Source organism: Coregonus clupeaformis, chromosome 4 (assembly GCF_020615455.1).
Source record: "Coregonus clupeaformis isolate EN_2021a chromosome 4, ASM2061545v1, whole genome shotgun sequence".
In the NCBI taxonomy this organism is placed as follows: Eukaryota; Metazoa; Chordata; class Actinopteri; order Salmoniformes; family Salmonidae; genus Coregonus; species Coregonus clupeaformis.
Genome location: NC_059195.1, coordinates 18,862,604 through 18,889,900, shown reverse-complemented (window position 1 = coordinate 18,889,900; position 27,297 = coordinate 18,862,604). Strand labels below are relative to the sequence as shown.

The window sequence follows — 27,297 nt, the reverse complement described above, 5'->3', positions numbered from 1 at the left end:
ATCCCTGTCTCAGAGACTCGGCAATGTAAGTTTCCATTGCCCTTTTCTCCTCCTGTGACAAAGGATACACATGGCTCCGCGGAAGCGCGGCTCCTGTCTGGAGGTCTATCGCACAATCCCCTTGTCTATGAGGTGGCAACCGTGCCGCTCTGGTCTTACTAAACACGAGCGCCAAATCCTCATACTCAGGAGGAATGTGCAGTGCTGGCATCTGGTTCGGACTCTCCACCGAGGTCGCCCTACGGAAACACCCAGACATAACCCCTCACACTGAGCAGACCACCCTTTAAGAGCCTTCTCTCGCCACGAAATAGTAGGATCATGGGTAATCAACCAGGGAAGCCCCAGTACCACCGGATACGCAGGAGAGTCGATCAGATAGAGTTGAATCGTCTCCTCATGACCCCCCTGCGTCATCATCCTAAGTGGCGCTGTGACCTCCCCAATCAACCCAGATCCTAACGGACGACTATCTAAGGCATGTACAGGAAAGGGCTTTTCGACTGGAAGGAGGGGGATCCCTAACTTAACACAGAATTTCCGATCTACAAAATTCCCAGCTGCGCCTGAATCGACTAGCGCCTTATGCTGGGAACGAGGTGCAACCTGTGGGAAACAAACAGGTAATGTAATGTGTACGACAGAAAGCTCTGGGTAAGTAGGGCGCCTACTCACCTGGGAGGACTCCCCACTGTATGACCTGCCATCTCCCTCACCAGGGGACCCTCCCCAGCACCTAGCCGCGGTGTGCCCTCCGCGGCCACACTTGGTGCAGGAGACTGCCCCCTCGGGCTCCTACCTCTTCTCCCTCTAGCGCCAGCACCTCCAAGCTCCATCGGACTCTGCTCGGAGGCGCTGGAGGGTGGAATGGGAGGCCCCCACCTGGGACGTCCGCGGGTCGCAAGCAGGGTGTCCAGTCGAATGGCCATGTCCACCAGCTGGTCAAATGTTAGTGTAGTGTCCCTGCATGCTAACTCCCTGCGGACGTCCTCCCGAAGGCTACATCTAAAGTGGTCTATGAGGGCCCTCTCATTCCACCCAGCATCAGCCGCTAGAGTCCGGAACTCCAGCGCAAACTCTTGAGCGCTCCTCATCCCCTGTCGGAGGTGGAATAGACGCTCCCCCGCCGCCTTCCCCTCTGGTGGATGGTCGAAGACAGCACGGAAGCGGCGGGAGAACTCCGCATAGGTGACTGTGGCGGCGTCTATTCCCCTCCATTCAGCGTTGGCCCACTCCAACGCCTTGCCGGTGAGACAGGAGATGAGGGCGGAAACGCTCTCGTATCCCGAGGGCGCCGGGTGTATGGTGGCAAGGTAGAGCTCCACTTGTAATAGGAACCCCTGACACCCGGCAGCGGTGCCGTCGTACGCCCTCGGGAGCGAGAGCCGAATCCCACTGGGTTCCGGTCGATGGACGGGCTGGCTGTCCGGTGGTGTTGGTGCGATAGGTGGGGCTGTGGGAACCCCGCTGGTTTCCCATCGACGGAGGGTGTCCATGACGCCCTCCAAGGCGTGCCCGATCTGGTTGATTCGGTGCTCTTGACCAAGGAGACGCTCCTCCATGATGTCGACGGGTGCTCCTGCTGATTCCATCTGAAGGTGTGTAATTCTGTCACGTTGCTGAGGATTGGTGTGGTGTAGAATCAGGCGCAGGAAGCAGAGGATAAGTCCAACAAGACTTTACTAGAGCACACAAAAATAATCCAAACAGCCCGGAGGCAATAGGACGCACACAGGCGTAAATAAGCGAGCGCACACACAGGTGCGAAAATACTCTCCTAAACACAAGGAGGAAGCTATGAAAATAGCGTACCGACACGGGTAGCGCAACAACACGACACGAACAATTACACACAACACTAAACTAACAACAAGGAAACTAAATAGGGTGCTAAATGAGACATAACACAAAACAGGTGTGACTAACAGACAAAACCAATCAAACAAGAAACATAGAGCGGTGGCAGCTAGTACTCCGGAGACGACGACCGGCGAAACCCGCCCGAACAAGGAGGAGGAGCCGCCTCGGCCGAAACCGTGACAGTTAAACTTTGTAGCTATGAGATTCCATTCATACTGATTGCTGTAGTATTATTTACTTAGCTCAACCGTCCTCTCACTGCTCTCTCTTTTCTTCTCTTATCATGTTTTACTATATGATGATGATGATGATGATGATGACGACGACAACAACTTCATAGACCTATGTGTTTTTATTAACAATGCATTTCAGGAATACTCTGAGTATACCAAACATTAGGAACACCCCCCCCTTTTGCCCTCAGAACAGGCTTAATTTCGTCAGGGCATGGACTCAAGGTGTCTCTACAAGCGTTCCACAGGGATGCTGGCCCATGTTGACTCCAATGCTTCCCACAGTTATGTCAAGTTGGCTGGATGTCCTTTGGGTGGTGGACCATTCTTGATACACACGGGAAACTGTTGAGTGTGAAAAATCCAGCAGCGTTGCGGAACTAGACCCCAACCGGTACGCCTGGCACCTACTACCATACCCCGTTCAAAGGCACTTAAATATTTTGTCTTGCCCATTAACCCTCTGAACGGCACACATACACAATCCATCTCAATTGTCTCAAGGCTTAAAAATCCTTCTTTAACCTGTCTCCTCCCCTTCATCTACACTGATTGAAGTGGATTTAACAAGTGACATCAATAAGGGATCATAGCTTTCACCTGGATTCACCTGGTCAGTATATGTCATGGAAAGAGCCGGTGTTCTTAATGTTTTGTATACTAAGTGTATATTTGACTGCCATGTGGGATCAATAAAATAAAATAAAAGATGTGTTTCTCCTCCTCCTCCTCCTCCAGTGCTCAGTGACTAGTCAGGGTATCAGTCCCTGCTCCAGTCTGACCAGTAGCACGGCGTCCCCCTGCACAGAGAGCCCGTGCTCCACCCTCAACAGCCTCAGCCACAGCAGCAGTGGTCACGGCAGACCTCCTCTGAGTCACTCCAGCCCCTGTGGGACCATCACCAGCCCCAGCTCCACGCTCGAGAGCAAGGACAGCGGGATCATAGGTGAGAGACACTCGGGTTGCGAGTTTTTTCCACCCCTTCCCACCCACCCGCCCTTGCAACTAGGGTTGCTTGTCAGTCAGTCCCCCCCTCCCTCCTCTATGTAGGGGCCACTCTGGTCAAAAGTAGTACACTATAGAGATTAGGGTGCCATTTGGGACACAATCTCACCCACCCACTCAATCAATCAGTCATTCAGTCCCCAGCTTTTCCTCAGTACTATTTACATTATGCACAATGCGCATAGGAATGGACCTAGAATGTCCTTCATGCCTCTTGTGTCCCATGACACTAGCATCATCAACAGTCTCAACAGAATAACTCTGCTTTACCCTGATCATTCCAATCTAGCATTAATAACACAGACTATATATACTTATAACCTTCATCTAATCCAACATCTTTGAGTGTTTTACCCTTTTATGGATGCTCTGAATGAAAAGTGTAAGTGTCAATGTTGTTCCTCTACTTTGTCAGTGTCGGTTTCATCACTTCTGTATTGAGCTGTTAGTGGTGTGTTAGAGAGTAGTGGTGGTGACAGTTTCAACAGCATGTGACTTGTCTATTCGTCTAGTAGCAGGGGCTTTAGGAGATTTGGGGATTTACACAGGTTGACAGGAAGATTAGTTATTACTGTATTCATTTCCTCTGTGGTTTCTGCTTAAAGGTCTCAGGGACAGTGAAACCTACTAGAAATCCATTCGGAATTCTGACATAGGGCCTACAGAGCCGTTTGTCATGAAACGTTCGTTTTTCACTGTCTTTTTTTCTCTGGTTAGTGACATTCATTTCTCAAGGCTCCAGTTGATTTGGACCAAACTAGGACAAAATCAGTTAACCTTCTCTTTCTTTCCGAGGCATCTAACTAGGACATTGAGATTCTATACCCTATTGTATGGTCACCCAGGTAGACAGATTAGGCCTATATGAAAATAAAATGAAGATAGAAGACCACCTGTTACAATAGCCTCTGCTGATCTAAATGACAAATGGTAACCTGTTGTCGAGGTCGTGGCCCTTTTTGTGGCCAAGCCAGACTTGGTTTGTTGGCAGTGATACATCTCCCGAATGCAAATCCTGTGCTGCTGTTGATATAATTGATTACTGTGACTTATTTTCCCCCTAGCCCCCAGTGCAATATCATAGCTGCTAAATAATTCATTCTGGCTGTGATATTGTATCTGCCATAGTGAAGCAGCGTGAATAGCGTTGTGCCGTGCCTAGCTACTGCCTACCTACCTACAGTACAGTCCAGGTTGAGACAGAGAGATAGGGCCGTATGCATCAAAGATCTCAGAGTAGGAGTGTTGGTCTAGGATCAGGTCCTCTCTGTCCATGTAATTTTACTCATTGTGATCGAAAAGGCAAAACTGATCCTAAATCAGCACTCCTAGTCTGAGACGCTTGATACATAGGCCTCTATGCCTTTAGCTGAGTCTAGCGGCCTAAAGGTTTCTCCTTCAAACGCATAGAATTCTGTTTGGGAGTGAAGGACAAGCTATAACATTGGTCCGGAACATTGTCCCCAGTGAGTAGGGCTTCTTGGGTTATTTAAAAGGCAGAGAGAGAAGCCAAGTAGGCTGCGTTCCAAATGGCACCCTATTCCATAGGGCTCTGGTCAAAAGTAGTGCACTATGCAGGGAATAGCGTGCCATGAGACTGATTCATAGCTCTGATGAATACTATTCAGGGCCTTTGAAGTGGTTGAAATGGACTGTGGAAGAAGCAGGATAAGAGAAGTCAGGGAATCATTTACTTCAAAAGCCCATATTATTCTGACTGATTTTTTAAACAGCACGTTGGGTGGGATGATGTGTGTTGACATATGAAAACCCTCAGCTGCTGTTGTGGTGTGGGACCCAGGGAAGGGAGGGCATCCGAAAGAGGAGGCTAAAGAGGGTCATAGGAATGGTCACAATCAGTTATTCATGGTGTAAATAATAGTCATAAGCAGTTATTAATGTTGTAACTATTATTCCACTATTAGCGGCAGATATATTATGGATTTTTTTTCTTAAATTTAAATAAAATATAAACATAAGATGCGTAATCTTATGTTTATATTTTATTTAAATTTAAGAAAAAAAATCCATAATATATCTGCCGCTAATAGTGGAATAATAGTGTTTCACAGTATTACTTAACCACCAGTGTTGTGATTGGCTGTGATATTCACCTTTTGATATCTCCAGCCGGGCCGGCTTCTGTTGTCAAAATGGGAAAGCTGTTTTGACTTTGTTGCTGTGTTATCTAGTGGAAACCGGGGTAAGCGGCCAATATAGAAATCGCTCAGTCAGTTTGCTCAATTTCAGTTTATGTGAGAAAACAAGCCCTGAATAGTGTAGGGAATCATTGTACCATCTAAATCGCTGTAAAATATATTTTCAATAACAAAAAATATAATTTTTACAGCTGTTTGAAGCTGGTAGACCAAAACCGAAAGTAAAAGGCTCAAGCGTGAGTCTCCGCCATGTAACAAGGAAATGGGATGCAGGGGAGTGGGGAGATTCACCTAGCTTCCACATAGTGGAGAAATTCTGTGTAGTACTTTCAATGGTCATAAGCAGTTATTCATGTTGTAAATAATGGTCGTAAGCAGTTATTCATGTAGTAAATAATGGTCATAAGCAGTTGTTCATGTTGTAATTAATGGTCATAACCAGTTAGCCTATTCATGTTGTTATTAATAGTCATAATAAGTTATTCATGTCGTAAATAATGGTCATAAGCAGTTATTCATGTTGTAAATAATGGTCATAACCATCTACTGATGTTATAAAGCAGAGGAGCAAGGATACAAATAAGCACCTAGTGTAAGATAGCAGGCTATTTTACCTGTTCATTCAGACCACTTTGGTCCATCTTTGTGATTCATTAAATTATGCTTATGAGCGAGTATCAAATGTTACAAAATTGGGTGATTTCTGAATTGCCTAATATTTGCACAAGCAAGCATCAGGTGAGTTATCCCAGATGTATTTGTTATGTTAATATTAGCGATGATGCAACACACAGCACCATTATGAAATCCAGATTAGCTGTGTTGTACAGTAGGTCTACTCTAATGCTCCCGAAAACAGACCCAGTCCCATTTCTCTGACTGTACCCATGTGTGCGTCCCAAATGACTCCCTATTCCTTTTATAGTGCAATACTTTTGACCGTCAAAAGTAGTGCACTATATAGGGAATACAGTGCCATTTGGGACGCATCCCCCTGTTTTGGAGCCCAGCTGCCAGTCGGTGGCTTTTGATTTTCCCCTCAGCTTTTAGTGATTGTATTTAGCATGACCAGCCAGGCCTGAGGAGAGGATTAAAGGGGATTTGCTTTCATGTAAGCAAACACCTGTCTAAACTCTAAAATGGAAGTCAGCTTTTCTCCACACCAGCCCCCTTTTACTCCCTCCTAAATATTGTGTTCTTGTGGTCTCTTCATATAAGAGGATCTGACCTGTATATGTAAGGTTTGTCCCAAATGGCACCATACTCCCTATATAGTGCACTACCTATGGGCCTTGGTCAAAAGTAGTGCACTATATAGGGAAAATAATGCCTTTTGAGACTGAGCCGTAGCTACAGTATCAACCTCAGCTTGACAATGTTATGTTGGACGGATGATACTGTTTGGAGGCAAACATACTTTATGTACACTATTATTATTAAAGCAGTTTTCTAAGATACTCCATTCAGCAGACCTTTGATAAGGAGGGAAATAATGGTGGTTAAAACCAAGCTGAAAAAGACTTGCTAGGGGGAAGCTGGATTGAGGAAATTAATGCCATAAATCTACCCACCCTTGCCTTCGCTGGATAGCTCTCATTAGTTGGAGCTAAATGTAGCGGTAAATATCAGATCAGGTGGAGGATGTTGATAAGGTCAATGAAAAAGAGTGGGAGCGCTAAAGACTCATAACTTCTCCATTATAGCCCAATGTCGTTTCACTCTGCAACAAGGTGTAGAGAAATCTGGATAATGATAATGACGTCTCTCTCTCTCTCTCTCTCTCTCTCTCTCTCTCTCTCTCTCTCTCTCTCTCTCTCTCTCTCTCTCTCTCTCTCTCTCTCCATCTCATCCTCCTCTCTCTCTCTCCCTCTCATCCTCCTCCTCCTCATCCTCTCTCTTTCCTTCTCTCGCTCTCTCTCTCTCTCTCTCTCTCCCTCTCTCATCCTCCTCCTCATCCTCTCTCTCTCTCTCTCCCTCTCATCCTCCTCCTCCTCCTCCTCATCCTCTCTCTCTCTCTCTCTCTCTCTCTCTCTCTCTCTCTCTCGCCCTCTCATCCTCCTCTCTCTCTCTCCCTCTCATCCTCCTCCTCCTCATCCTCTCTCTTTCCTTCTCTCTCTCTCTCTCTCTCTCTCTCTCTCATCCTCCTCATCCTCTCTCTCTTCCTCGCTCTCTCCCTCATCTTTACTTCCCCCTCCTCCTCCCTTTCTCTCTCGCTCAGCCACCATCACCAGCTCCTCAGAGAATGATGACCGCAGCGGCTCCAGCCTGGAATGGAGTAAAGATGGCAGCCTGAGGAGCAGCGGGCACCATGGCCTGGCTCCCAGCGTGCGGGTCGATACGTGCTCTCCCGTGGCCGAGGAAGACCCCAGCGGACCCCCAGAGACCACCGCCCCATCCCATCCAGGGGCCGCCGGAGGAGCAGCAGCAGGACCAAGCCACCCACCAGAGGGCCCCGTTCCATACCCCACAGCACACACCTCCTCGTCCCTCATGATGCCGCGGCCCAACTCTGTCGCAGGTAAGAACACTTTGCTCCGGGTGCTTCATGATGTGGAGAAGGACATTATCTGGACTTGTACACTGGTTTGAGTTATCTGGACTTGTCTTCTGGTTTGAGTTATCTGGACTTGTCTTCTGGTTTGAGTTATCTGGACTTGTATACTGGTTTGAGTTGGTATCGGGTCATCAGAGGAAGGGCTCCTTGATTCTTGCTCATGGAATCCTCCTTCAAATGTGACTCAGAGTTTAATTGCAGATGGGTTCATCTTGACTTTGTTTCTGCATTATCTCCTTGGTAACATATCTTGACCTGGAAAGAAGGGTGTTAGTCTATGACTGACACACAACTGTGTCCTTTCATTTCCCAGCTGAAGTGAGAGAAAGATGGAGAGGAGAAAGTGGGGGGGTGGACCAGTCTTTGACGTGCCAATTCAGCAGATGAGAGAGAAGGAGAGAATGAGTGAGAGAGAGAGGGTGGGGGGGTTCAGGGATAGAGAAAGAAAGAGCGACATAGAGAGAGAAAAAGAGAGATGGAGGAGCCTTGTTATTGGGAGGTAAGGTTCTTAGTGCCGTTTCTTCAGGAGGAAGGGAAGTGGATACCGGGGGCAGCTGTTTAGTGTTGTGACTTGGGTGCGCCATGTCGGAGCAGAGAGCAGAGGACAGAGGGGTGTCTGGCTGATCCGTTCCGCATTCCTCACGAAACAGGCTGTTATGGCTCTGCTCGTCATGTCCACACAGCTGTCATATAGACCCTCTCCTCTTCCTCGCTTTCCTCTGCCTCTCTCTCTCTCTTCCGCTCCTCACCTCTCTCTTTCCTTCTCTCTCTCCCTCTCTATCTCTCTCTCTCTCACTCCCTCTCCCTCTCTGTCTTCCTCCTTCCATCTCTCTCCCTCCCTCTCCACCTCTCTCTGCTCTTGACCTTGGCCCTGTTTCCTCAAGTCGTCGTCCCCCCCCACACTTCTTTAAAATGCAACCCCCTGGATATGTGCTTTTAGCAGGGAACTGCTGTGCTCCACTTATATGCCATGGTGATGGGAGATTGAAAGCCTGGCAGGATGCATTGTGTTAGCATGTAGGGAGTGTTTCCTGAGCTTCCGTCCCAAATGGCACCCTATTTCCTATGCAGTGAACTGCTTTTGACCAGAGCCCTATGGGGGCTTTGGTCAAAAGTAGTGCACTACATAGGGAATAGGGTGCCATTGGGGATGCATCCTGAGTGTTTCTACCTGAGTGTTTCTAGCTGTTGCCAGCTTTGGTTTAGCCAACAAGAGTCCTTTGATCTGAGAATGGTGAGATGAGATCGCACTCTAGTTGGAGATCCACTCCTCCTCCAATAGTGATTTATAGATGTGTTACTGTCAGACCACATGCTTTCCCCAAAGCTCCTGAGCCCTGTCTGTTCTGTCAGCAGAGCCCCTCTCATAAATATAAACTAATTCCATTAGCTATCAAAAGCTTCGGAAAGCAATGGAATCATCTTCAATCCATTTGCCTTTGATCAATCGGGTGGATGGGTGGTTGTGTGTGTGTGTGTGCGTGTGTGTGTGAGAGAGGGAGAGAGAGAGCGAGAGAGAATTTTAGTGTGTGTTTTACAGCTAGCTGTTTGTACACAAACGTGCATACACAGTGGATTTCTCACGCTGTTTGCTCTAAGTGAACATTAATCTTTACTGCGTGCTGACAAATCTATAACCATATCATATAAAGAATACAGAAGTGCATACATGGCATTGTGTGGAAAATTCACAAACACCTCTCTCAGTTAACCACCTAATTATTCCAATAACCCATAAACTGTTTTACATCTCCTGTTGTTTTGGTCCGACGTAGCTCCAACAGCATGGGCACACACACACACTCACACACACACACACACACACACACACACCTAAACATCCAGACTCACGGACACCCACTAAAGCTAACTGCCCAGGACCTGACGGCCCCTTCTTTGCTCTAGTTTGTAGGATGATGTCACTGTTATGCAGTATTGCCCCCGAGGACTGAGCTGGATTCACACCTCTGATTCTATGGTTGGTTACAATGCCCTGGGAGCTGACAGCAAGGACATGGAAAGACAAGCTCATTTATGGTCCAAATGAACCTACTCTGTCACCAGAGGCCAGGGGCACGGACCTTAACGTCCTTATTTATCAGAGTGGGGCTTGGGTTGCGAGGGCTAGGGTCTGTTATATGTGGCTGGCTACGTGGGTTAAATGGAATGTCTTAATTGGGTTGATAAATTGTGTGTACACTTGCATGATTGTATGTGTGTGATAGAGAGAGACTGAAGGAGTGAAATAAAATAACTGATTCACTTCTTTCCCCCAGTGGGGGGTATGATGAACGTTGCGTTGTGCTTTTTTACTCACGAGGAAGTTGGATGAAGCCATTATAATTGATTGCGTCACAAATGACACCCTATTTACTATATAGTGAACTACTTTTGACCAGGGCTCATAGGGCTCTGGTCAAAAGTTGCGCACTATATAGGGAATAGGGTGGCCTTATCTATAGCTTTATAAGACACAGTCCCTATGGAGAGCATGACAACAGCCCACAGTCATTCATCCAGAGCCTACAGGACTGATGATCCTCCTGTGATTGCCCCTCACCTATCCCTGTCACACGCCAGTCTGTCACAGCACAGATGTCTGGCCATCATCTGTAGGACACACTGATAGTGAGTGATGGGGGGGGGGGAGAAAGAGAGGGAGGAGCGGAGTGATAGAGAGAGAGGAGTGGTGAGCAGAATGAGAGAGCGTGAGAGAGAGAGACAGAGGTGGAAAGCCAGGCCGTGGCGGAGAGGAGAGGAGAGGAGTCGTAATGAAATCCCAACTGTCTGATTGATGCCAGAGTGCTGAAAGTCACGCTGTCATTGATTGGAGCGCCTTAACATGCTGTGAGGCAGAGTTCCTGCCAGGACTTCAGGAGTTCATTCAACATGTCCGGAAATTAAAAGAAAATGAAGGCCGACGTTATGTGGTCAGAGGGGATAGGACCACTGCTTTTGACTGTCCGTCGGCACGGCCTTGTTTTGTCCTTTAGACTTCTCTCTTTCTGAACACACAGGATCGTTTGTCCCCTTCTCAGGTTGTTGGAGGTTTTTAGCCTGGGAACAAAGGGTCTATTTCTCTGGGGGTGAATTAGTGGGATTGGGGCATCTGTCCAATGCCAATCAACCAGTGTCCCACAGCGCTGCTAAAATGTGAGATATGCACAGGGAATGTATCTGTGTTGCTCAGAAGTGTCATTTACACTGTGTGTGATTACAGCGGACACCGTGACTGGCCTGCTGCCATAGAGCTGCTGCTGTGGGAAATCCAGGCAGCAATGTTTGCTCATTAAGCTGTGGCTAACTGGCTAGGTCCAGGTCCTGACCAATACACCACCTGTCTGAGTGAGACGAAGGAATCCAAAATCCTACTAATTTAACCAAACCACCAAATGTATTAGCTTGGAAAATCAACGTCCGTTTTGCAGTTTTCCCATGGCACAACAGTGGACCGACCCACCACGAACGCACAAATATGCTTCGTCCAAAACACAGACAAACTAACAACAACAATATGAGAATAGCCTGCAGGAAGGGTACCACATGAGGGAGGAGGATGTCTTCCCTGTAACGCACAGCGTTGAGATTGCCTACAATGACAACAAGCTCAGTCCGATGATGCTGTGACACACCGCCCCAGACCATGACGGACCCTCCACCTCCAAATCGATCCCGCTCCAGAGTACAGGCCTCGGTGTAACGCTCATTCCTTCAACGATAAACGCGAATCCAACCATCACCCCTGGTGAGACAAAACCGCGACTCGTCAGTGAAGAGCACTTTTTGCCAGTCCTGTCTGGTCCAGCGACGGTGGGTTTATGCCCATAGGCGACATTGTTGCCGGTGATGTCTGGTAAGGACCTGCCTTACAACAGGCCTACAAGCCCTCAGTCCAGCCTCTCTCAGCCTATTGCGGACAGTCTGAGCACTGATGGAGGGATTGTGCATTCCTGGTGTAACTCGGGCAGTTGTTGTTGCCATCCTGTACCTGTCCCGCAGGTGTGATGTTCGGATGTACCGATCCTGTGCAGGTGTTGTTACACGTGGTCTGCCACTGCGAGGACGATCAGCTGTCTGTCCTGTCTCCCTGTAGCGCTGTCTTAGGCGTCTCACAGTACGGACATTGCAATTTATTGCCCTGGCCACATCTGCAGTCCTCATGCCTCCTTGCAGCATGCCTAAGGCACGTTCACGCAAATGAGCATGGACCCTGGGCATCTTTCTTTTGGTGTTTTTCAGAGTCCTAAGTTTTCATAACAATTACCTTAATTGCCTACCGTCTGTAAGTGTCTTAACGACCGTTCCACAGGTGCATGTTCATTAATTGTTTATGGTTCATTGAACAAGCATGGGAAACAGGGTTTAAACCCTTTACAATGAAGATCTGTGAAGTTATTTGGATTTTTACGAATTATCTTTGAAAGACAGGGTCCTGAAAAAGGGACGTTTCTTTTTTTGCTGAGTTTATATACACTGAGTGTACAAAACATTAGGAACACTTTCCCAATATTGAGTTGCACCCCCTTTTGCAAGGACTCTACAAGGTGTCGAAAGCGTTCCACAGGGATGATGGCCCATGTTGACACCAATGCTTCCTACAGCTGTGTCAAGTTGGCTGGTAGTGGATCTCTACTCTGAATAGCTCAATCCATCTCATCCCACAGATGCTCAATTGGATTGAGATCTGGTGACTGGGCAGGCCACTGCAGTAAGCTGAATTCACTGTCGTGCGTGGAACCATTCCTGGCACTATCCTGCTGAAAATATCAATTTGCAGATGGATACACTGCTGCCATGAAGGGATGCACCTGATTAGCAATGATGTTCAGATATCCTGTGGCATTCAAACATTGCTCCACCACCACCACCAGCCTGCAATGGTTACACACGGCATGATGGATGCATGTACTCGTGGTTTTCTCCATACCCTAGTACTTCCATCAGCGTGAAACAGCAGGAACCAGGCAATGTTTTTCCAATTCTCCAGTGTTTTTGTTTCTTAGCCCACTGCAACCGCAGTTTCTTGCTTTTTGCTGAAAGGAGTGGAACTTTGTAATGTCGTCGGCTGCCATACCCCATTCGTGTCAAGGTACGACGAGTTGTGCATTCTTTTATGGGTCTTTGGGCACCAATGTTGTACAGGACTGTCAGTTGACGAACCGTAGACCGTCTGTTGCTCTGCATAATTTGTGTCAGCCTCCTTTGTCCTCTTTCATCAATGACCCGTTTTCGACCACTGGCCTGCCGTTGGCTGGATGTCTTTTGGGTGGTGGACTATTTTTTATACACACAGGAACCTGTTGAGCGTGAAAAACCCAGCAGCGTTGCAGTTCTGGACACCTTCAAACCGGTGCGCCTGGCACCTACTACCGTACCCCGTTCAAAGGCACTGAAATCTTTTGTCTTGCCCATTCACACTCTGAATGGCACACACACAATCCGTCTCAATTGTCTCAAGGCTTAAAAATCCTTCTTTAACCTGTCTCCTCCCCTTTATCTACACTGATTGAAGTGGATTTAACAGGTGACATCAATAATGGATAGCTTTCACCTGGATTCACCTGGTCAGTCTATGTCATGGTGTTCCTAATGTTTTGTACACTCAGTGTATATTTATATAGTCACAGTGCCTCCACTGGAATGTAGCAATTGGTTGCGTCCCAAATGCATCTTATTCCCTGTATAGTGCACTACTTTTGACCAGGGCTCATAGGGAATACGGTGCCGCTTGGGACGTGCACTTTGAGTTATTAACACCCTTGAGTTGATGTCCGTGCCCCGTGAAAATCTAATTAACATAATACCAAAATCCCCATAAAAATCTATTAGTTTACGCTAGAGATATCTGTTTTTTTTGCATTGGATGCGTCTCAGTCCACCGTATCCACCGATGTTGCACTTCCGCATCTGCGGTGAAATGTGACAGAGCTAGAGCAGTGTTTGTCAGACCATGAGACATCCCGAAAATAGGTCTTCTCACAAAATCGTCTGTGGCGTCCGAACAGTTTGGGCTACATACTAATATGACCCATCTGTGGAAAGGTGAGGCTCTCACGAAAACAGTGAAGAAACCTTGAGATGATGGTCACATTAGTCATTCCACCCAGACAGACAAACAGTGGTTCCTGGAAGAGCTTGCTCAGAGATGGCTCTCTCCTAGCCCAACCCACACCCCATCACAGGTACCACCGGCTTCAAACAGGATTGCCTGTGACACAGGCTCTGTAACGGAAAACTAAATATGTAAATGTTATTACTGCATGTAAAGTGATGGCTGTGGAGAGCAGAATTCTAAATGAGAACTGAGAGTGTGAGGAATGAAAGGAAGGAGGGAGGACGGTAGGGACTCTGTGAAGCTGAAAGAGATCTTCTACCGCTCTCTGATACCCCTCTCTGATATGTGGGGATCAGTGATGGTGGAAAAAAATCAATACAGTTACATATCGCAATACTATTTTGGACGATATTAAATGGCTAGGTAGCGTTAGCTAGCGCTAGTCGGCTGTATCTGTGACAAAACTCCGGTATTTTTCATCCTATAGCTTGTTCTCCACCTTCTTTTTAAATAGTGCGCAAACATGTTTTCAGCACTTTTTATTTCCATGACTGATCAAAACTGTTAGTTATTATGGCTCTCTATTGTCTCTCTGCATCAGACATACTGTATAGTGATCAATATGTTTGGCCATCAAAATAATTGCAATCAAATCACAGTATCAAATCGCAATACATATAGAATCATGAGAATCACAATACATATGGAATCCGCACATAAGTATCGTGATAATGTCGTATCGTGAGGTCCCTGGCAATTCCCATCCCTAGTGAGGATACAGAGTAGAAGTCTGCCTTGGCTCTATTGTAAACTCTTCAGATTTAGCTGAAGTCCAATTTGACAACTCTATGGCATGTTAAGGCAGATGTCTCCTTCATCCAGTGCAGATTCAGGGCATTTCGGGACAATAATTCAGCTCAAAGCCTTCTGCATTCTTTGTTATTTAAGACATTCAGTGTGGCTTGGGGAGTCAAAGGCTACATTAAGACTGGCCACAGGAAATCCATGGTCCCGAGACCTCCTGATGAACCGCTGGTGGAGATTTCTCCAGACAGTGAAATGGCATTAAGATGGCTGTGGAATGTATCGGCCACAGCATATACCCAGGTGGCACTCCACTCCACCTTGGCACAGGATGAGTGGTGTATTGCTTTGACATTGCCCAGGCAGGCATTTGTACCATTGTGGTTCACAGTCGTGTGCCGGGTGCCAGTCTGCTGCCCTACTCGGGATTCCTTTGTGTTAGGGTGTCTTGCTGAGTCTAGGTGATTGGTCCATTGTGCCTGGCAGAGGTCCGCTGCCTAGCTTCCCTGCCTCCCTGAGCAGAAGTGGGCACCATTGACGGCCATTGTTCCAACATCTTGTTACTATGGATCCTTCTGCATTGGAAAATACCTTAAAGGAAAATTCCAAAATGCAGCATCATATGATGCAAAATGCATCATGCCGGCTGTATTTCTGTATTTTGAAAGTTATATATCTTGAAAACTTGATTGTTGACATGCAAAATATTTTGGGACTTATATCAACAAGGGACTATTGAAACAAATGCCAAAAGATACTGTAGGTTTTGGGTGGAGTTTTCCTTTAAGGTTCCTGGGGCCCACAGAACTGGTGACTGGAGGTCACACAGCTGTGTCCCATCTCTTCGACTGATGTCATCTCTCAGTGGTCCCCAGATGTTCCGCAGGTTTGCTTATGTTATAGAGTCATTATTTCAAATCATAAAGTAATGTGTTTTAACCACTGGTGTATGAGGGGATAAATTAGAGCAGGCTTAACGAGTTTTATCAGCTTTTATGTTTTGTCTACTCGTGTATGGATTTTATGAGATGATTCTTTAGTATGCTTATTGTCAAGTTTCCCATTCGCTGATTGAGAGTGTGTATGTGGAGTCTCACTGTTCCCTGAAGACTTCTCCGCTCACTTCTTCTCTAATGTTGATGGTTCACATGGTGTCCATGTTGTCACCTCCGACCATGTCTGGACATTGACTGGCTCAGTTTGGCTCGGTGCACCGTATTCCCAACATGGTGCACTGCATTTCACCAGGGCCCAATGGGCTTTGGTCAAAAGCAGTGCAGAATATAGGAAATAGAATGCCATTTGGAACATAGCCTGAAAGACAACACTTTGAAAGGTCATGTTGACGTGAGCAGAATTGTCCTTTTTCACAAAGTTGCCAATGGGTGAAGAAGGTTAGAGCCGGAGCAAAGATAAAGACCTCTTCTTCAGAGATCGATCGGTTCCAATTTTGAGCAGCCAATTAGCATTCAACTCAGGGGTGCTCATTGATGTATACAAACCTGTGGAGAGGCAGCCAAGCACCCCCTCCCTGAGGCACAGTATGCTACCAGCCTCCGGTGAGCCATCTGATAGAGTTTGACTGACCCAACATTGCTTTGCTTTGTGGACTTTTATTAGCATCCTTTTTTAATTTCATCCATCACACAATTCAGAGTTCAATTGTATTCTGCCATGTGAATGAATTGAATTAGCTAGAACAGACTGTACTGCATATCAGGAATATGTGGAATCTATACTTTTTTCTAAGTCTGGATCCTGATCCTCAATTTCCTCAATTTTTTAAAATGGGATTTGTTAATTATTTCTTATAGCATTGATATTGAGTTGAGTCTTTCCATACATATAGTTTGCCTGTATTGCTTGGCCAGCATTGTGGGGGATGCAGGTACTTTAATGCAGGGCTTCAGTGAAGTTGTTGTGCTCTGGTCTGCTTTAAAGCTCTTCTGCATTCTGCTATGTGGTCTGCAGTGTGTGCTGCCTGTGCCGCACTAACAGGTTAGATCTAAGCACAGTCGGTTCCCACTAGTGGAGCAACGTAATCCTCATATATTCTCTCATGTCTTAGCGTGATAAATAAAAGTGTTTGTGTTCAGTAACAAAATAACAGAAAAAAGCATATTTATGCAAGCTATTGCATTCTCCTCATTATCTTATTTTTCTTCATATTCTTGTTTTTTCGTCTGTATTATGAACCAACAAGCAGATTGCTCGCCAGCCAGCGACAACCAGTGAGGAATCGAACATAATCTGTTTACGCGTCAAAACCTTTGTGTATGACACTTCGATTCCATTTTGCACTTACTCAATTCCAGCTCAGGGCATTTTGACGTGGCGGGTCAGAGAGGGATTTGAGGTGGGAGTCTGGGAGATGCCAGGAGTCTTCTGGAGGCATTAAGCCTATACAAGAGCCCACTAAATAACAATGGGGCTGTCTCCCAATTGTCACTATTCCCCCCTACAGTGCCTTGCAAAAGTATTCATCCCCCTTGGCGTTTTTCCTATTTTGTTGCATTACAACCTGTAATTTAAATTGATTTTTATTTGGATTTCATGTAATGGACATACACAAAATAGTCCAAATTGGTGAAGTGAAATGAAAAAAATAACTTGTTTCAAACAATTCAAAAAAATTAATGACGGAAAAGTGGTGCGTATTCACCCCCTTTGCTATGAAGCCCCTAAATAAGATCTGGTGCAACCAATTACCTTCAGAAGTCACATAATTAGTTAAATAAAGTCCACCTGTGTGCAATCTAAGTGTCATATGATCTGTCACATGATCTCAGTATATATACACCTGTTCTGAAAGGCCTCAGAGTCTTCAACACCACTAAGCAAGGGGCACCACCAAGCAAGCGGCACCATGAAGACCAAGGAGCTCTCCAAACAGGTCAGGGACAAAGTTGTGGAGAAGTACAGATCAGGGTTGGGTTATAAAAAAATATCAGAAACTTTGAACATCCCACGGAGCACCATTAAATCCATTATTAAAAAATGGAAAGAATATGGCACCACAAGAAACCTGCCAAGAGAGGGACGCCCACCAAAACTCACGGACCAGGCAAGGAGGGCATTCATCAGAGAGGTAACAAAGACACCAAAGATAACCCTGAAGGAGCTGCAGAGCTCCACAGCTGAGATTGGAGTATCTGTCCATAGGACCACTTTATGCCGTACACTCCACAGAGCTGGGCTTTACGGAAGAGTGGGCAGAAAAAAGCCATTACTTAAAGAAAGAATAAGCAAACACGTTTGGTGTTCGCCAAAAGCCATGTGGGAGACTCCCCAAACATATGGAAGAAGGTACTCTGGTCAGATGAGACTAAAATGGAGCTTTTTGGCCATCAAGGAAAACGCTATGTCTGGCGCAAACCCAACACCTCTCATCACCCCGAGAACACCATCCCCACAGTGAAGCATGGTGGTGGCAGCATCATGCTGTGGGGATGTTTTTCATCGGCAGAGACTGGTTAACTGGTCAGAATTGAAGGAATGATGGATGGCGCTAAATACAGGGAAATCCTTGAGGGAAACCTGTTTCAGTCTTCCAGAAATGTGAAACTGGGACAGAGGTTCACATTCCAGCAGGACAATGACCCTAAGCATACTGCTAAAGCAACACTCGAGTGGTTTAAGGGGAAACATTTAAATGTCTTGGAATGGTCTAGTCAAAGCCCAGACCTCAATCCAATTGAGAATCTGTGGTATAACTTAAAGATTGCTGTACACCAGTGGAACCCATCCAACTTGAAGGAGCTGGAGCAGTTTTGCCTTGAAGAATGGGCAAAAATCCCAGTGGCTAGATGTGCCAAGCTTATAGAGACATACCCCAAGAGACTTGCAGCTGTAATTGCTGAAAAAGGTGGCTCTACAAAGTATTGACTTTGGGGGGGTGAATAGTTATGCACGCTGAAGTTCTCTGTTTTTTTGTCTTATTTCTTGTTTGTTTCACACCAAAAAATATTTAGCATCTTCAAAGTGGTAGGCATGTTGTGTAAATCAAATGATACAACCCCCCCCAAAAAATCAATTTTAATTCCAGGTTGTAAGGTAACAAAATAGGAAAATGCCAAGGGGGGTGAATACTTTCGCAAGCCACTGTATATAGTGCACTACTTTTGAAAAGACCCCTGTGGCACCCTGTTCCCTATATAGTGCACTACTTTTGAGAATAGGGTTGCCATTAAGGAAATAGCAAGTACTCAGGACTGGTGCACGGGTGCAGGCAAAGTGACGCTCCCCAGCAGCAAAGCAGTTCAGCTCAGCCCCCCTCCTGCTCCAACCCAGGAGACAAAGAACAGAGGGATATAAAGGGCAGGGCCACACACAAAAAAGAAACCCATTTTCATCAGAATGGACACATCCTGTCTCATCTGTGGAGCTTCAAAGCTGCTCCCGACACACAGACCTCAAGGTATTATACTCATACACACTATCACATCAACCAGGAATGATCTGCTGTTGGAATAAGAAGAGGAGAGAAACAGATAGGTTAACGCAGATTGAGAGAGAGAATGAGAGGGAGAGAGAGAAGGAGGGAGCGAGAGAGCCTGTTGGCACCCTGGGGAATAGTTGGGGCTTGAAACATATGTGGAAAACAAGGAAGATGACTTCAGAGCAGAAGTATTCTTCTTTTACATTAGAGAGGATTTCCTGTTTTGTGTTGAGGGAAATGGTGCCGGCTGTGAGGAGCTCTGTTACAGGTGAAAATCAAAGAGCATCTAATGGCTCAGTGCATCTGTGAAACATCCCTAGCACCACTCTGAAACAAGTTACACTGGCTCATGAATTGCCTTCTTTGGTTTTAGCGCTAACAAACAACGGTATACAGTTGAAGTCGGAGGTTTACATACACTTAGGTTGGAGTCATTGAAACTCGTTTTTCAACCACTCCACAAATTTCTTGTTAACAAACTATAGTTTTGGCAAGTCGGTTAGGCCATCTACTTTGTGCATGACAAAAGTAATTTTTCCAACAATTGTTTACAGACAGATTATTTCACTTATAATTCACTGTATCACAATTCCAATGGGTCAGAAGTTGACTGTGCCTTTAAACAGCTTGGGAAATTCCAGAAAATGATGTCATGGCTTTAGAAGCTTCTGATAGGCTAATTGAAATAATTTGAGTCAATTGGAGGTGTACCTGTGGATGTATTTCAAGGCCTACCTTCAAACTCAGTCCCTCTTTGCTTGACATCATGAGAAAATCAAAAGAAATCAGCCAAGACCTTGGGAGCAATTTCCAAACGCCAGATGGTACCACGTTCATCTTTACAAACAATAGTATGCAAGTATAAACACCATGGGACCACGCAGCCGTCATACCGCTCAGGAAGGAGACTCGTTCTGTCTCTTAGAGATTAACGTACTTTGGTGCAAATCAATGCCAGAACAACAGCAAAGGACCTTGTGAAGATGCTGGAGGAAACAGGTACAAAAGTATCTATATCCACAGTTATACAAGTCCTATATCGACATAACCTGAAAGGCCGCTCAGCAAGGAAGAAGCCACTGCTCCAAAACCGCCATAAAAAAGCCAGACTACGGTTTGCAACTGCACATGAGGACAAAGATCGTACTTTTTGGAGAAATGGCCTCTGTCTTATGAAACAAAAATAGAACAGTTTGGCCATAATGACCATCGTTATTTTTGGAGGAAAAAGGGGGTATTTCGCAAGCCGAAGAACACCATCCCAACCGTGAAGCACAGGGGTGGCAGCATCATGCTGTGGGGGTGCTTTGCTGCAGGGGGGACTGGTGCACTTCACAAAATAGATGACATCAATTATGTGGATATATTGAAGCAACATCTCAAGACATCAGTCAGGAAGTTAAAGCTTGGTCGCAAATGGGTCTTCCAAATGGACAATGACCCCAAGCATACTTCCAAAGTTGTGGCAAAATGGCTTAAGGACAACAAAGTCAAGGTATTGGAGTGGACATCACAAAGCCCTGACTTCCATCCTATAGAATATTTGTGGGCAGAACTGAAAACATGTGTGCGAGCAAGGAGGCCTACAAACCTGACTCTCAGTTACACCAGCTCTGTCAGGAGGAATGGGACAAAATTCACCCAACTTATTGTGGGAACCTTGTGGAAGGCTACCCGAAACGTTTGACCCAAGTTAAACAATTGAAAGGCAATGCTACCAAATAGTAATTGAGTGTATGTAAACTTCTGACCCACTGGGAATGTGATGAAAGAAATAAAAGCTTAAATAAATCATTCTCTCTACTATTATTCTGACATTTCACATTCTTCAAATAAATTGTCTGATCCTAACTGACCTAAGACAGGGAATCTTTACTAGGATTAAATGTCAGGAATTGTGAAAAACTGAGTTTAAATGTATTTGGCTAAGGTGTATGTAAACCTCTGACTTCAACTGTATGTCTGCTTCAAAATATCTTTATTATGGCTTTGGTAGATTATACAGGGATACCGATTTTAAATGGGTCTAGTATGGTAGAGAGAGGGGGAAGAGAGAGTGGTAGAGAAGGGACAGAGAGAAGGATGGTCTCACTGCAGTCCACTAATGTCAGCATGGGGCATGACTGATCTGCTAGAGCTGGATCTCCGCACAGACTTTACTCCTCTCTCTCTCTCCCTCCATCTCTTCTCCTGTCCCCCTCCCTCCTGCCATCTCTCACTCCTCTCTCCCTTACATCATTCTCCCCTTCCTGCTTTCCGCTCTCTCTTTCCTTTCTCCCTCTCTCTCTCTATCGCTCGCTCTCTCCACACCTCACCCCCCTCTCTCTCCCTCTTCCTCTCTCTCTCTCTCTCTCTCTCTCTCTCTCTCTCTCTCTCTCTCTCTCTCTCTCTCTCTCTCTCTCTCTCTCTCTCTCTGTGACAGCAGTACAGGAATGATCATTGATGAATTCCTCTGCAAGTCCGGCTGCCCGGTGCAAACTGTAATCCTCCACATTGTAGGGGAGCAGCTCTCACCGTATTCCCGCCTTTCGTTTATTCCCTGCTTTATTCACCCTCTTTTCCTCCTCCGCTTGCCAAAAAAACAATATGGGTGGAGGGACACTCTCATAAAGCACCCGCATTCATTTTGCGCGGAGCGCTGCTAATGCTGTGGATGCTGTGAGAGAGGGAGAAGGAGAGAGAGCGGTGCCTGTGGACTGCCAAGCCCAGTCACCAGTTGAATGCGGCCAGTGTGCCTGGACATGGATGGGAGCGCTGGGGTTGAAGATTCACTTGGGTACGCTGATGAGCGTCCAGCCCACTAGGGAGAATAATTCTCTGGAGCTTTTCCACAAAGGGCCTCCACCCTGCCTGCCTGCCTCTCAGCCTGCCTGCCTGCTACCTGCCGGGAATGAGGAGGAGTGTTTTTAAATACCTGCTGCTGTCCTGCCCAACACTCTGTCTTTGCTGCCGCTGACTTACTGTAAGTAGCTACTTCAGCTTCTGGTGTGGTGATATCAGGGGTGCCCACTGCCCAGCACTAACAGGTTGGCAGTTGGGAGCATTGAACTCGAGAGCAACGAGCGGTTTAACATTTTGGCTGCATTGTGTGAAGTGATCTCTCACCATGCATGTTGAATTAGAGTTAGGCTCTCATTTATTCTAATTTCGTAGCCTAAATGAAATTCACATCAACAGGCTGATAGTTGGGTACGCTGACAATGAGGGCTTTTTTACATAAATGTTTCTATTGATGTGCGCTGCCTTGCCTGCTCTGTTGTCACCAGCTGGCTCCCTAATTAGGAGAACATTCCTCAGAGTAAGTTGGGGAGGAGAGTCGCTCACTGTCCTGTCTGTCCTCCCGGCTCAGCTGACGCTTATGGAGTAGAGAGTGAGAGAGAAGGGCTTAGATTTTTCCTGTTAAAGGGACAATCTTGAATTGGTACATCCATTTAGCTGTTTACCAAGAAGTGGCAGGGTGCATGCGTTGTTGTTGTTGTTCAAATCCCAGACTGCACCTGTGCGTCAATCTAATCAACATAATAAAAACAAAATCTGTCTGTTTAAGCTAGAGATACCTGTATTTTTGGATGGGCTACGGCTCAATCCACCGCATCTGTCTATGTCGGCTTTCTGCATCTGCGGTGGAAAGTGGCAGAGCTACTTTGTCTGTAGCGTCCGAACGGTTTGGCCTACTAACTAATATGACCACTCTATGGAAAGATGAGACTCACGGACACGATGGTGTTCTCTGTTTTGCTGTACAACCCCCACAAGTGTCACGGGACCCGTCTCAATGTAACCCAGTAACAGTTAAGAAAATTAATGGAATTATGGAAGTAGTTTTGTGCCAAAAAATACATATATTTCCTGCGCTTTCTTATATCTCCTAGATATAGGACAGACACTTCAAAACCTTATTCCTTATTATTTATTTTTGTCTATTTTGCCATTTATTAATGTGTTACTCAAAGCGTTTCTATGGGCAATAGCGGTAAAGGCCAAATTCTATATTTTGTATGTATTTTTTACATATTGTTTTGATATCTATAGGTTCTAAAATTCTAAATCAAATAGCTAAATGATCCATGGTATGACCATCTTAAAACTATTCTGTATGTTAGTTTAGTAGAGGCCCCACCCCCCAAGGCATAGACTTTTAGGGGTTAAACAGGTCGTGGGCTTGAGGACAGCCAGGTCTCCATGGCGATTTCATTGTTGCCAGGAACACCGGAGACCTTGTTTCACGTTGTCTATCTCTGTATGTGCGTCGGTAGACCGAGGATGCCAGCTCAGATGGTAGGTAGAGTTGGAGGATGAGTTCTGTACAGCAAACTGCTAGTGTTTGTTATCACTTCTAGTTCTGATCATGACAGGTATTGTTTGTAGTCATTCTTCCTTCATGACTTTGTTTCTTCTCCTGTGGCTACAGGCTGCATGTTCTGTGGGTCTGGTTGCTCTCTGTGAGTTCTCTCTGTTATGTTGTTGCTGTAGCCTACTGTATGTATTCAGGCAGTAATCCCTGTAGTAAGGCTGGCTTTAGTTAGTAAATGTGTCTGTTGGCGCTGTGTGCAGTCCTTCCTGACATTCATATTAGGGCTTCGTCCCAACTCCCTATGTAGTGCACTACCTTTGACCAGGGCCCTGGTCAAAGGTAGTGCACTACACAGGGAATATGGTGCCATTTAGGACGTATACTGGTTGTGTTTGGGTTGTTACTGTAGCTCTGTTTGTACTCCAGCACACAGGAGTGTCAATGGGGACAGACCTCTCCTCTCTCTGGATCCTCCTCAGCTGTCAGGTTGGATCAGGCTGGAGAATGGGGGATTCTAGGGGATGGATGCTCCTCTCCTCTTCTCTCCTGTCAGCTGTACTTTACCTGGCTGCCCAGTGCCCACACCACACCACCTCCAGGGAACTGTCAATTTCAGGGTCCACTGCTCTGGCCCAACTCCCGTTCCCTTTCCTCGGCCTGAAATCCTGCCATCGAGATGTCAGCCAGGATCTGTGTCTCACATCTGATACATGTCCTACTCCTCTTTTCTCTCTCCGCGTATTAAGGACAAGCCCTGGATTTCCCCAGTGACATGTTTTTCATGATTGGTTTTAGCTTGTGATCAGGGAACTGTTCATGGCCATTTGTCTGATTATGTGCAATCATGAAGGCTGATATGTGAATCTTGTTGTCTTTTTCGTGTCCCACACATTATGTCATTGTTTTGTCTCTCTTTCTCTGCAGCCACCAGTTCCACCAAGCTGGAAGACCTGAGCTATCTTGATGAACAGCGTAATACTCCCCTGCGGACGTCCATTCGGCTGCCCTGGCATAACACAGGTGGGAGGGCACCACAGGACTCCAAAGGTATGCTTCATGAAGGCCCAAAGAATGATCAAAGACTCCAGTCACCCAAGTCATAGACTGTTGAACAATTAATCAAATGGCCACCCGGACTATTTACATTGCTGCTACTCGCTGTTTATTATCTATGCATAGTCACTTTACCCCTACCTACATGTACAAATTACCTCGACTAACCTGTACTCCCGCACATTGACTCAGTACCGGTACCCCCTGTATATAGCCTCGTTATTTTATTGTGTTACTTTGTATGACATTTTTTACTTTAGTTATTTAGTAAATATTTTCTTAACTCTATTTCTTGAACTGCATTGTTGGTTAAGGGCTTGTAAGTAAGCATTTCACGGTAAGGTCTACACCTGTTGTATTCGGCGCATGTGACAAGTCAAAATTTATTTTGATTTCATAACTACTACTCCATCCATTGTAGTGTTAAACAGCATGGGAACTGTACACCAAGACTGCATCCCAAATCGCACCATATTGCCTATATAGTTCGCTACTTTTGACCAGGGCCCTTTGTAGTGCACGATATAGGAAATAGGGTACAGTAACTATCTACTAAGACCATAGGGGAAACCAAACGTATAAAATAAACATAGGGGAAAATGTAAACCTATTCCATATAACACAGAAAAGCATATGATATGTTTCCTAATGGCTACAACATAATGGTACACCCACAATATCCTTTCAACAACTAGGCCTATCCTTAGAGCAGCTATTCAAACAGCAACTATTCCGTTAGCACCGTGTACATTACTCTTTTATCTTATCTTGATTTAAATCCCAGTCTTGGCTGACTGAAATCCCACAGAGTTAATATTTGATCACGCCATGAATAATGTAATATTACATCATTAAATGCTCACAAATGTAACCCTCTTTTAAAAACTCTTCTGTTTTCTCTGCCGCTGTCAGGATAGAGTTGTTAGTGTTTTGTAAAATGTCCCCGTGGACAGAAAGTTGTGCAACAGTCCACATTTATGAACATTATGTGTTTGGCTTTCCAGACACTTTAAGCAGTCTAATGGAAAAATAGAAAATAAATTGCAAACCTTTGCCATCCGCCTACATGATTGCCAATGGCTGTTTGAATGCAGTTGAGTAGCTTCTCCAACTAAACCTCTGTTCTCAGAGGGAACTGGCCGTGGTCAGGTAGTACGGCTAGTACTGATGTTTCTCTCTCATGCAGCCGAGGTGTGTGTGTGGGGTAGAGAAATAATCAACGCTGAAGCTAGCTGCCCTGTTGAAGATCACTCACAAATGGGCCAAGTCAATGGAACTAGCTGTACATAACTCAGACTGAGAGAGGGATAGAGAGAGAAATGATAGAGAGAGAGATCAGACTGATAAAGAGAGAGGAGGAAGAAGAAAGAGAGAGAGAGAGAGAGATCTGCAGAGGAAAAATAGCCCCCTCTGTTTCTCTAGTTGTGTAGTGGACACTGACTGCAGCCCAGGCATCTTCTCTCCTCCCCCTCAACAGCCCAGAGAAGAGTGTTTGGCATGCAGCAGGTGTTTATCGCCTAGCTGACAGTCAGCACTTATCACACTGCAACCGCCGTAGACAGACAGACAGTGTTTTCTGGTTCTGATTAACTGACATGTCAAAGCCAGGGATATTTATATTCCTCAAATGGTGTGAGAGCGAACAGTGTGAGAGTGAGATACACAAAGACGGTTCAGAGGAAATTCCAGGAGAAAAATATATTGATTTGAATCAGATTATCTAGGACTCGGGCTCCACATTCTGAGCGTGAGTGTCAGTTTCGCAATCCACAGAAATGTTGAACATTGCTTCATATTGCGTCATTTTGGCTGAGCGCTGGCTTTCAGAGGAAATAGATGAAAAATGTATGGTCAACAGCGCAGGTGTAAACAGTGTTTCATATGGAGACGTTCCCTTATAATCAGTGACAAAAACAGTTTCAAGGCTTGTCTTAACGCCAGAAACCTGGGAGCTGAGGCGAATGTTTGTCTCTTTACTCTTTTGCCTAGCTGCTTTTCAGCAACTGTGTAAATGTACGATGCATTATATATGAACTATTTTCTTATGAACCCTCAGGGAGTAAATGTTTGTCTGTTTTATTTGGTTTCCTCCAGCCCGCTTCGCTCCCTATAAGCCGGTGGACATCATGCTCAAGCCGCTGCTGTTCGAGGTGCCCAGCATCACCACAGACTCAGTGTTCGTGGGCCGCGATTGGCTCTTCCAGCAGCTGGAGGACGTGCTGAAGGGCGGAGGCGAGGCCGGAGAGAGCCGCGGCGCCGTGGTTGTAGGCAACGTGGGCTTCGGCAAGACAGCTGTCATCTCCCGGCTGGTGGCGCTCAGCTGTCATGGCGGCCGCATGCGGCAGATTGCCTCCAACAGCCCCAGCGTGTCGCCCAAAAGTAAGAAGTAACCCCTAGTTACATCTCGAATGGCACCCTATTCCCTATATAGTGCACAACTTTTGAATAGACCCCTATATGCCCTGGTCTAAGATAGGGAATAGGGTGCCATTTGGGACTCAGGCCCTGTGACCCTAACATGAGAATACAGTGGTAGTGTTGGCAAGGACAATAGGATTTGAGGCTCGTCATCCAGTCACGGAATGCATCCCTCATGGCACCCTATTTACACCCCATAGGGCTCTGGTCAAAAGTAGTGCACTATATAGGGAATAGGGTGCCATGTGGGATGCATCCACAGTCACATGCTGCCTGGACTAAATGTGACCTAATCCTCCACATCATCATTCATGTTGTTAGAACCATCATGTTGGGTGCTCTATAAGGAGATTGGACTGTGGGTTCATATAATTAAGCAATAAGGTCCGAGGTCGTGTGGTATATGGCCAATATACCACGGCTA

General features: G+C 45.9%; 1 protein-coding gene across 6 annotated transcripts in view; it reads left to right on the top strand.

Moving 5' to 3' along the window:
• The window catches only part of tanc1b (tetratricopeptide repeat, ankyrin repeat and coiled-coil containing 1b), a 194,654-nt gene that overhangs the window by 120,124 nt on the left and 47,233 nt on the right, over window positions 1-27,297 (top strand). For 5 of the 6 annotated variants that reach the window (XR_006657757.1, XM_045210453.1, XM_045210455.1 and 2 more), the window contains exons 6-9: window positions 2,832-3,039; window positions 7,476-7,775; window positions 24,327-24,449; window positions 26,550-26,834. Coding sequence is in view for 5 of the 6 variants with exons in the window: in XM_045210453.1 (XP_045066388.1) it covers window positions 2,832-3,039; window positions 7,476-7,775; window positions 24,327-24,449; window positions 26,550-26,834 (916 nt within the window). In the remaining variant the exon portion in view is untranslated. Of the gene's footprint in view, window positions 1-2,831; window positions 3,040-7,475; window positions 7,776-21,966; window positions 22,071-24,326; window positions 24,450-26,549; window positions 26,835-27,297 lie in introns of those variants that run through there. The other variant, XM_045210456.1, reaches the window with a different exon arrangement.